The sequence below is a fragment of the Leptonotus elevatus genome, chromosome 7 (assembly GCF_054856555.1).
Source record: "Leptonotus elevatus isolate MCC_2025b chromosome 7, RoL_Lele_1.0, whole genome shotgun sequence".
In the NCBI taxonomy this organism is placed as follows: domain Eukaryota; kingdom Metazoa; phylum Chordata; class Actinopteri; order Syngnathiformes; family Syngnathidae; genus Leptonotus; species Leptonotus elevatus.
The window spans coordinates 694928-706734 of NC_141245.1; the positions used below are offsets into that span (position 1 = coordinate 694928).

At 37.7% G+C, this 11807-nt stretch overlaps 1 protein-coding gene across 1 annotated transcript; it reads right to left on the bottom strand.

Moving 5' to 3' along the window:
• Window positions 1-4205: 4205 nt before the first annotated feature.
• On the bottom strand, window positions 4206-11807 carry tbx2b (T-box transcription factor 2b). Its single transcript, XM_086081167.1, has 7 exons — window positions 10894-11807; window positions 9851-10118; window positions 9251-9397; window positions 8150-8226; window positions 7852-8009; window positions 6216-6799; window positions 4206-5411 (listed from the first exon to the last, which is right to left on the bottom strand). Exons 1-7 carry the CDS (start codon window positions 11247-11249, stop codon window positions 4968-4970), a joined length of 2034 nt encoding a protein of 677 aa, XP_085937293.1. The 5' UTR covers window positions 11250-11807; the 3' UTR covers window positions 4206-4967.

The following is an 11807-nucleotide window of genomic DNA, read 5'->3' on the forward strand; positions in this document are numbered from 1 at the left end:
GTATATATATATATGTATATGTATGTATATATGTATATGTATGTATATGTATGTATATATATATATATATGTATGTGTATATATATATGTATGTATGTGTATATATATGTATATATGTATGTGTATATATATATATATATGTATGTATGTGTATATATGTATGTATATATATATGTATATATATATATGTATATATGTATGTATATATATATATGTATATATATATATATATGTATGTATGTATATATGTATGTATATATATATATATATATGTATATATGTATATATGTATGTATATATATATATATGTATGTATATATATATATATATGTATGTATGTATATATATGTATGTATATATATGTATGTATGTATATATGTATATGTATGTATATATATATGTATATGTATGTATATATATATTTGTGATGCACCGAATATTCGGCCACCGAAAGTTAGAAAATTATGTATTTTCGGCATTCGGCCAAAATAAAATTGGAGCCGAAAAAATATTGCCGAAATAGGATGTTGTGGTAACGCAAGCAAAAAACCTGCTACAAGCGTATGTATGAATTAAATGCCGGGGTGAGCATTTTGCCTCAATGTTAATTCATGAGCAGTAGCCGAAAGCTACCGTCTTGAGGCTAACCCGGTCGATGCTATCTCAAATCAGCGGCAAGGAATAATGGCAACGGCACAAAGTGTTAGCGGAAAGCAGTATCGTGATCTCCGTATGATGTGTGCGTCAGCGAGAGAAGAGGAAGCGGAAGACAACACAAGGCAAGTGTGTGCGTGTAGCAGCTACGCGTTAGCTTACAGCGATCAAACTTCTTATTCTGCAACTGAAGTGTCGTAGCAAATTGTTTGCAGCTGAAATGCAAATAAAGCCCCCGTTGAATAAGCAACCATTTCCTTTACATGATAAATGAATTAATTTCACATGACCGAGAAATCAATTGAGGTTGACGAGTGACGACACTCAAAAAGTTCACAAAAGTAAAGCTTCATCTCCAGATTATTACATACAACAATGTGCAGAAAATCACTGTCTGTGTGCTAACAACTTTATTTATCATAGAATAACAAACGCAATGACAATGACATGTGACACTGCACTGTGTGCTTACTGTATGCTTATGGTTATTCTCATTCATCCACCTCATTTATTTCTCAATCATTACTGTAGTAATATGTGTTGAAAATTTGTACAATTCATGTCGGTGCAAAAGTAAGTGAACCCTGAGCTGCATTGCTTAAAACAAGCTGTCAAGTAGGATCAGGTGAGACAAATTGGTAGCTAAACTAACCACTGAAATGGACCAATTAATTGGGAGGTTTAGCAAAGAAATTGTGCATCACTGACTGAAACAGACACACATAGAGAGACATAACCACATCACTTTAGTCTTGCCCAGGTGAACCCATACATTTCAGTCATGCTGAGAGGAAGAGAAATCTCAGGGGAAGTGGGTAGTGACAGCACATCTGTCTGGGGAAAGCTATAAAGTCATCTAAAAAAAAAAAAGAGCTTCATCATTCCACTGTGAAGCAGATCATCTGCAACTAGAGAACACTGAAAATTACTACAATCCATCCTAGAAGTGGATGACCTTCTAAAATATCAGCAAGACCCACAAGACAAAATGATAATTCAGGTGAAAGCCTACCTGTGCATCACATTGAGGGATTTGCAGACCTCTTTTGCTGCATCTGGGACACGTGCATGCTTCAACAATCAGAAGAAAGGTCAATCAACAAGGCTTTCATGGAAGGCTTGCTCGGTAGAAGCCCCTGCTCACAAAAAACATTACTACCCATCTCAACTTTTCCAGAGAGTACCTGGACAAACCTGAAGCTTTTTGGAAGTCCTTTCTGTGGACAGATGAGTCCAAAATTGAACTGTTTGGTCACAACTAAAACAGTCATGTTTGGTGAAAAGTCAACACTGTATACCAGCAAAAGAACCTTCTCCATATAGGGAAGCAGGGTGGTGGACTGGCTTTTCATCCTCAGGACCTGGACAACTCCACATAGTGCAGGGAATCATGAATTCAGAGGAATATTGTGAAATCCTGGATCATAACCTGTCGTTCTTTGTGAAGTTACAGCCTGGTAGAAGATGGATCATGCAACATGACAATAAAACAAAGCATTCCAGCAATACAACCAAGAACAACAAAATTCATGTTCTGGATGTGCCCAGTCAAAATCCTGACTTAAATTATTTCAAAATACTGTGGCGGGACCGGAAGCGGGCAGTTTATGCTAGACGCTCATCCAACCTCTCTTAATTGGCTGCAGGAAGGAAGAGTGGCAAAAATTCCCCCAAAGTAGATGTGAAACACTGATAAGTCACTAAAGAAAGTGTTTGGATGAAGTGATTGCAAAAGGAGGTGCAATGTCTGATTAAGTGAGAAGTTCACATACTTTTGCACCCACGAAATCTGAGTTTTTTCTTAAATCAACAACTTTTGCTCAATAATGAATGACAATATGATCATTCTTTTTGTTCAAGTCCATTATTTTTTTTGATGTCAGCATTGTAGATTGCGGTATGACTAAACATTTAATAAGGTTATTTTAATATTTTATACAAAAAATCTGATCATGCCTGCAGGGTTCACAAACTTTTGAGCAGCACTATATATATATATATATATATATATATATACACCCCCCCTTCTCATGTCTTGGTGGGAGTCAACAGAGGAACCAGACATAATTTTCCCATTCAAAATCATTGTTCAAGGGGGGCGGTGTACATATTGCAAAGGAAATAGAGGTATTAGTTATTTTATTGATTTTTCCAAAACAAATTGATAAAATTTGAAAACACAAGCTTGTTTCCTAATAAAAAAATACAGACAGTTTTTGAGTAAAAAATTGGCCATTCTGATCAAGTAGTCCCTTTAATGTAGGAGATTGCAATGTACATATTCTGCAAATAAGAAGACAGAATAAAATATATGCCATCCGCCTCATGTGTCCAAAGTAGCAATATTACAATATAATATTACAACTCTTTTAGCTGTTTTTGTCGGCCTCATGCAGTGTAATTACATTTTTGACTCATTTTGGCCGCATTAAACCCTGCTGTCACCAGCTGTTAGTTGACTCTATTGATCAACCACTCACTGATTGATCTAGACAAATACTTTTCCCACCCATGCTTTTCTATTCATTGAACATAATGTGGCAGCTATTGAGCCATAATTGAATGCGAGTTTTGTAATTACCGCCGCAAAAAAAGAAAAGAAAATGAAGAAGGGGAGGAGGATAGAGGAGGAGGTTGTCTCATTAATTGCTGTGGCTGGCAGGCAGGCGACAGGCGCCAGGTCATGGACAAAGGGTTGTCTGCAGCTCCTTTAGCTCCCACTGTTTAACCCTTAAAACACAGTTTCCACTTTGTCCAGCTCCTTGAACCAACACCAAAAATGTACTTCAGGTGACCAGACAAACAAACTTTTTAAGACCTTTTAAGAAGGGTTGTTCCAGGTGACAAACGTCACAAGCTACATGTAATCTCTCGTCTCCTTGACTGCACATCATATAAAGTATTGGAAAATATTAGAAATTGCAAGAAAGAACATGAACTTCAACACCGACAGAGGAGCAGACCAAAATAGGCATGAATACTATTTTCTGTTTTAAGTTTTCTTCAATGTGTGAGCAGCGTTCAAGTTATTGACATGGCATACGTGTATAAGGGACTCATGATACAGAGTTGCAGCTGCAGCGGCTGCCATGTAGGTGTAGGGATAGGGAAAAGAGACCCCCAAACTGAGGCATGGGGATACCCTGAAATACAACAGGGTAAAATTCATATTTAGATTTCAACCAAACAAATTGATGTTATGTAAACTAATTGACTTAACGAGTGCTGCATCCAAGCTCAGTGTTTAAACTACTTCTACCCATCCATGCTTCCATCCATATATCCATTCTCTGAGCCGCTTATCTTCACTCACAATATAAAAAAGACATTGAGAGGTTAACGGCTCTCTCTACATACAAGTGGTTCAGATAAATATAGCAAAGGGGACATTCTGTATTACTCTATTAAACAAAGAAACAGTAAGTCAACTTTTCACTCGCATATGGGCAACAGGGGGCGCCCCTGTCCCACGGTTGTTCATGTGCAAGCTAGTTGAGCTTCTCTCCTATTTATTCTTGCCAAGTAATTTAAACATTATGATAACAATGACACAAGTTTTCAACACATTTTTATTGACAACCAGGATGAGTAAGAACATTTAGTGCTTAAATATATCCATTAACACACCTTTAAATGAGGAATTATTTTGATCATCAATGGCCTGACTGGAGTGAAGTAACCTGAGGTGTTTTCAATCACATGGCGCTTTCTCTCTATTCCTCAGAAATATCGCTGGATATACTGTAGACCAAATATGGCACACATGTCCCATAATCATAAACACATTTTTAAATTGCTGAACAGGCTTCATATTGGGGTGAGGTTAGATAGCAAAGTGTTATATTCGAAATATACACACGCTATTACACAGACTTAAATAAATTAAAATCAAATGCATATTATTGGATCTTAGTTATTTACAGATTCGTATTTATTTAAGATTACATTACATAAATAGACCAGAAACCTCTTGAATACAAATTCCCCTTGAATGCGATTAAAAGACCATGGCCTCAAACTGCATACAGTCAAGGTTGGTGGTTTTGTTGTTGTTGTTTTTTGTTTTAAATGAGGCCACTTTACCAAATCCAACACCCCAAAATAACACGTTATATTCAAGAATTTGGAGCTGCCTGTTAGGAAATTTCAGTCTGGGGATGAAAATTGGTAGCTTTTCATTTTCATATCAGGGGTTTCTGGTTTGGCTTCTTACGGATGTTGAATTGTTCCAAAAGCAATTATCAGTCAAACCACCATCCTAGTTTTTTGCAGTGTGTTGCTGCAAGCCAAGACATCCCAAACTGAGTCCTGTATCACTTGGGAGAATTTTCTGCTGGGGATTGCTCCTTCTGGCCCTCCAGGCCACTCACGAGTCTTTGAATATTCTGTAGGTCATTCAGAGAGTCTTTTGTTTTAGGGGACGTGCCCCTCCCACAGGATCCCCCATTCTTGTTGTGTCTGTGCTGATCTAGTACAGGGCTGCTCTCCCTACTGCATGGTTTGGATGATGATTCCAAGCCTAGGTTGAGGCTACATTGCAGGTTGGTTGTGAGCAGGCTAGAGCTCTGAGACAAAGACATCGGGAGCTGGTAGGGGCTGAAGCGGAACCGAGGTCGAGATGTGGCAAGAAAAGGGTTTCTGGAGAGTGGGCTGGAGGTGCTGGATGCTGGGAGGGCTGAGGCTGCTGCAGCTGCAGCGGCGGCCATGTAGGTGTAGGGATAGGGAAAGAGACCCCCAAACTGAGGCATGGGGATACCCTGAAATACAACAGGGTAAAATGGATATTTAAATTGCAACCAAATATTCTAGTCAATAGGTCAAGTCATTACAGGAATGTGTGTCTATTTCATTATTTTTGAATAATGATTTAATCCTAAATATATTTAGAATTTATATTTATAAAATTATTATAATTTTTAATTTATATTTATTTTTAATTATTAAATAAATTTAATAATTTGAACACGTTTGTTGAAAGTAAGGAACACTTTTGTTATTATTATTAATATTATCATTATGATTACTATTATTAGACTTAACACCAATCTGATCAGATGGATGATATACATATATATATATATATATATATATATATATATATATATATATATATATATATATATATATATATATATATATACTTTAAAGTCAGAATTCTTAGATTCAAGTTAGAATTCTCACTTTAAAGTCAGAAACTCATTTTAAAGTCAGAATGCTGAGATTAAAGTCAAAATTCTCACTTTTAAGTCAGAATTTTGAGAATAAAGTCAGAATCCTGCCAACCTTTTTTTTCTCTTCACTGGCCTTAATCTTCTTCCGTATTGCTCTGATTTATATTCACAACATTAATTTGATGACTGTACTAATTTCCAAATTATATTTACTATTCTTATTATATTGTCATTATTTATTATTTAAAAAGTAGATTTTTGAGAACTATCCCCTAATAATGGCAAGTTATTGCTACGAGTAAGAGTGAAGCACCTTGTAGTTACAGCCTCAGAGCAGATATCAAACCTAATGGTGCAAGTGTCATTTAGGAAGTGAACGGTCTACCTTACCTGAGAAGCAAGCATATGCTGAGACAAATGGAAGGGGAAGGCATTGGTGGTTGCTCCTGTTCCTTGGGAAGAGAGGTTGCTGTTTTCCAAACTACTTGCTCCAGATACGGAGGCCAGTAAATGCCCCATTCCCACAGCAGAAAGGGCTCCAGGGCTCATGGCAAACTGCCCGGGGTGAAAGAAAAGTGGCGATCCGGTGTTTAGAGGGTTAAAAAACTGTTGGCTGTGTAGGCCAGACAGTGCCAGGCTTTGTAAATGACCTGGGTTGAAATGTGAAGGGCTTTCAGTCTGGACCATAAGTGGGGAGAAGGTGTCCTTAATAGAACTGATGCTCCCAGCCTCGGAGTCCTTCATCAATATATCGGCGGTGTCCTTCCGATGCCTATTCTCGGCTTTGTCTTTGTCCTGGCTCTGGACATTGAATGTGGGCTCATCCTTCTTGTCCGTATCAGGCCTTTCTCTCATCTGCTCCTCACACCGAGAGTTATAGGGGGACACTGGTTCAGTCCCCAGGCTGTTGGAGCTTGTGCAGCGCTCACCATAATTTTCAAGCTCCTGCTCACTGTCAGTACATGTTTTCTCATCTAAAACAACCAGAAGGCAAACTGTTATATGCACAGTAAATTTCCAAACACACTAAGCATAATGATAACAGCAACATGTTTGTATACTCTAAAAACAGTTGGGTCAAATGGTCAAAAATGGACCGATCCTCTACTTGGGTCAATTTGACCCAACTTTGAGTCAGGAAATGGGTCTTTCAGTGTAAAACAACTCATAAATATTGGTCAGATCCTTTACTTGGGGCAAAAAAATGGGTCATTTTGTATAAAACAACCCCGAAAGTTGGGTTAAATTGAGCCATAAAGTGGATCGGTCCATTTTTTATCGATAGTTGAGTTACTTTTTACCCAGCTGTTTTTAGAGTGTAGAAATCTTCTAATTCATTCATTCTTGGAAAGTTTTCAATTGGACTTATGAACATCAACAAAGTAGCCAAATGCTGAAGGTATAAGGTAAGTCAGTAAGTAGCCTACTTTCTGAAGAATGACACGCAATTCTTGAAAAGTGAACAGGTGGAACTAATTGGTTCATTGTGTGGTTCATTCATGAGGTCATGCCACATTTTGTTAACTGATAGGGCTGCAGAACTGAGAAACATGTGTAAGATATATTATAGATAAATTATTGGTATTTTTTTAAATGTTGTTATGGAGCATTTCCATTATTTTGGTATATAGGTTATTTTAGGCAAATTATGGCTTAGTTATCACACGGTTTTGTGTTAAATTCAAACTGGAAATTTAGTTATGAATACATTTATTTATTAATAAAATGCATGTGTACATGGTTTTATTTACATTGTTAACGTAGCCTATATTATTTTCATCAAAGAATATATCAGCAAGATGCACCCTTAAAATTTTGATTGCAATTTAAATCATATAAATGTATATTTAAATATAATTTAAATGTAATTTAACTTTATGTCAATAGTGTCACCCCCCCCCCCCCCCGCCCCCCCACACACACACACCACCACCACCACCACACTCATAGAGGAAGAATAACCACGCACACCATATTGCTACAACAAGATGTAAAACAAAAATAATAAGAAAAATAAGCAACGCACCTTGACCAATTCTGTTGAACCGCAGGGGGCTTGCACTCACTCCCATTGGGGAATGAACCACGTCTTGAGCGGTCGGAGTTTCACTCGAAGCATCTGAGTCCGCACCATCCCTGCCCTGGTCCTCAAACATTCGCAGCGATGGCATAGTTAGTTGTTTCCTGCCAACGACAAATATAATAATAATAATAATAATAATAATAATAATAATAATAATAATAATAATAATAATAATAATAATAATAATAATAATAATAATAATAATAATAATAATAATAATAATAATAATAATAATAATAACCTTTTCTCCCGTCTTCCGTTCCCAGTGTCTCGAAATCCTTTGGCAAATGGGTTATTGTCAATTTTAAGTTGCGTTATCTGTCAGTGACAAGAAGAGCGACGATTTAAAATAAATACATTAATTAATTTTAAAAAGATTGTCTCGCACAGACACTTAAGATCATTCCGCATATCATGATACATGTCTAAGCAATTCATTTCGATTAAAATAGGGACCCTATAACATATTTGACAGGCCGGGGCTCGGATTTGCATTTTTAATGAAAGACTTTATTCTCATATGGCCTCTGAGCATTCGCCCGCAAAACAACGGCTCTCGTGTTTAGCCTACAAAAGAGCAAGGGAAAACACGCACACATAGCTGCAATGCTTTAACAGATGACTGTGATATAAATAATTCATTTTGTTGCTTGGATTACGAATGTAGCAAGGTATTACAGACATTCAAATTCCGGTGTAGTCCATTTACAATCAATTGATGACCTACTTTGCTCCAAGGTGGTTCTCGCGCAGAACATTGACGGCGTTTGCGGTTTCATTTCAGCAGGGAGGGATTTTTAATCTGTTGTTGTTAACTGGTGGCCAGTCTTTAAAAATGGCCTTTTAGATCGTGACTTCTTGACATAAATTAAAGACCCTCTCATATTGGCCTACCAATTGCACCGGAGACAAATCCAATGAGCGTTTGTGAAGTGAAAAGGCACATAGTAAACAAAAACATAAATCCCATTTTAATCTGTGACTGAATTTTCAATCGTATTTGACTTTGAAATTGTTTATTTCTGAGGAGAGGTGCTTTGCTCCAATAATAATATTTGTTCTATATTTTTGTGTTTGTTTATTGAACATATAAACCAGCAACATAAATACTGAAATAAAAAAATAATAATAAAAAGATTTAAAAGAAAAGTTGTGTTTTTTTCCATACATAGTCATAAATTAAGCAGTTTACATGTTCAAAAAATAACTATGATTACCCAACAATATCTACCCGCCTATTTTACATTTCAGACCATCCACATCTGTGTAGCAAAATTAAGATTAGTTCATCATGATATATCAAATTATAACAGCAAACATACAAATTTGCACAGTGACTCACTTTGTCGTTCTGATATGCTGTCACAGCCACAAACTCAGTCTCCGGAAAGACATATGTCCTAAATGTGCTGTAAGGGAGCTTCAATATGTCGTTGGCCCGCACTATGTGGAATCTGGGCTGGTACTTGTGCATTGAATTTAGGATGGTCTGCGGCAATTAAAAGAAGAAAATTAAACAACAATAAAAGACACAAACACAGGATTATATATATATATATATATATATATATATACATGTGTGTGTGTGTGTGTGTGTGTGTGTGTGTGTGTGTGTGTGTGTGTGTGTGTGTGTGTGTGTGTATCAATAACAGGGAATTACAATAGCTGAGGGAACAAGTTATTTGAAAGCGTTTCCAAAGACGCACAGCAAAAGGTGCTGACGCCCGCACGCAGTCAACGTCAAGTGAATTAAAAATAAGCAAATCAAAACATTTGATATAAATTATACATTTTCTGGAAGCATTAAGGACTTTTTTTTTCCATTCACACTCTTTCCGTGTCATAAAAACGAGTTTACACTAAAAACAACCCATGCAGCAATTAAGTATGAGCACATAGTAAAGAAATATATATATAATTAAAAAAGATTGGTTGTACTCACAAATCCGTGCTTATCTGATATGTTATTGGTGAGTTTGAGTTTATGGAAAGCAACAGGCTTGGCCATCCACTGCTCGCCAGTGGCTGGACTGTCCGGATGGATGTACATTCTCTTGGGCATCTCTGGGTCGGCCTTGCCGGCGACCATCCAGCGGGAGTTGTGGAACTTGTAGCGGCAGTCATCCGCTGCCACGATGTCCATTAGCAAAATGTATTTGGCTTTTTTATCAAGCCCATTTATTCGTACTTTGAACGGTGGAAACATCCTCCTATAATAAAAGACACTCGCTTCAGATGCGGCAAACACTCATTTAAAAGTCTTTAAAAAAAAAAGACGACTCAGATTTTAATTGATGTTTTACGCAATTGGTGAGAGTCGCGTTATGTATTTGCCTGTCCATGCGAGCTGATTTTACACTTAATTAGTGACCACATCAACGCGTTTTTTTTCAAGCTTATTTAATGCTGAAATAGTCGTTATTTCCAAGTGAGTTTATATCCTGCTATTGTTTAATTAAGGACAAGGGAAAGTTCGGGCCAAGTTTTATTTTAATATTACCTACATTTAACAGCCATAATTCAAACGTAATAACTCATAATTTCCTTTGACTCTCTCCGTGTACACACACACACGCGCACGCATTCGCGCACACGCACACGCACACACACACACACACACACACACACACACGCACACACTGATATTTACTTGAAAAAGCAGTTAAGGTTGATGCACTCATAAATTCTTTGTAAATTTTACAAGGAGTTTAACAACAATTTCTGATGTGAAAAAAAATGTAATAGATTTTTTTCAAGTAAATATCAATCCCCATTTTTTGAGTATATATATATATATATATCTGCACACGTGCGTGTGTATTGACCAATGGCATTAATTGACGGATAATATGAAAAATAATAATTACAACGTTTAAGTGGGCTATCGTGAAATAATCCTCAAACACAAACATTGCTGCAAATCGATTGTATTTGTTTCTTAATACAGTAAAAACATCAGTAGTGTTTTTCGTCTGTAATTCTTACCTTCCGGACTTGGTAATCACCATTTCGGTGCCGAGTTTATGAAACTGGTCCCAAAGATCCTTGGCTTCCAAAGTCACTTTGGGATCATCGTCCACTTCCTCTTCGGGCTCCAAGCTTTTAATGCTGCGGAGTTGAGCAGTCTGGTGGTGGCTAATCGCCGGGTGGAGTCTGGTTTCCGCCCCAGCTAAACTGTGTTCCGAGATGGACTTGGTGAGCGCCCCAGGGGGAAGGCTGAGCGCCGGAAAGAAAGAGGGCTGAGCGGCCGCTAAGAAAGCGGACATGGGGAAGTCGGTCGGTCGGTGCGCGTGGAAAGGGTGATAAGCCATCGCAGTCCCTGTAAAACCTGGCTCTCTCATCGGTGCATCAAGAGAATTCGAATTGAAAAAAATGTTATTCAAATAAATTCTGCGTTGTCAGTTTACAATGGTCTCGTCAGACACTGCATGTTACTTAAGCAGTCCGGAGTTTCCTTTTAGTCTTTCTCTCGTCCTTTAGTCCGATCCGCGTAGCATAGCTATATCCCAGATGCGCAGTTTCCCTTTAAAAAAAAGGGAAAAAAAGTGAACCGTTCCTTTGCTTCAGTCATCCCACACTGACGGGAGATAGTGTCCCCGTTCACTGCGGGGCTGTGACTATATCTCACATATCCTTCCTCATGCCTCAACCCCCACTCTAATGAACCGAGCCCCTTTGATTGCTGATTTTACGCTTTCTGGGCCAATTGTGGGCCTCTATAGGCGTGGCTATGACAGATCTGGTCGGACTCTATAGAAGGAGGTGTCACAAGCATTAGTAGTGAGAAAACATGTCAACAGAAAACAATTTCAACCAATGACAGGAAAGATCAGGAAATCCCACCCCCACCTAAGCGGGTCAGTAGCCTATTCGTTGGCCAGTTGAGGCATCACCTCACT

Bases quoted from the DNA above. Each gene is read 5' to 3' on its own strand.
- tbx2b (XM_086081167.1), bottom strand. From the start codon at position 11,249: ATGAGAGAGCCAGGTTTTACAGGGACTGCGATGGCTTATCACCCTTTC. The intron at 8,227-9,250 runs GTGAGTCACTGT...TGTCACTGACAG, and splicing joins CAGCATATCAGAACGACAAA to ATAACGCAACTTAAAATTGA. The intron at 6,800-7,851 runs GTGCGTTGCTTA...TGGTTGTTTTAG, and splicing joins GTTCAACAGAATTGGTCAAG to ATGAGAAAACATGTACTGAC.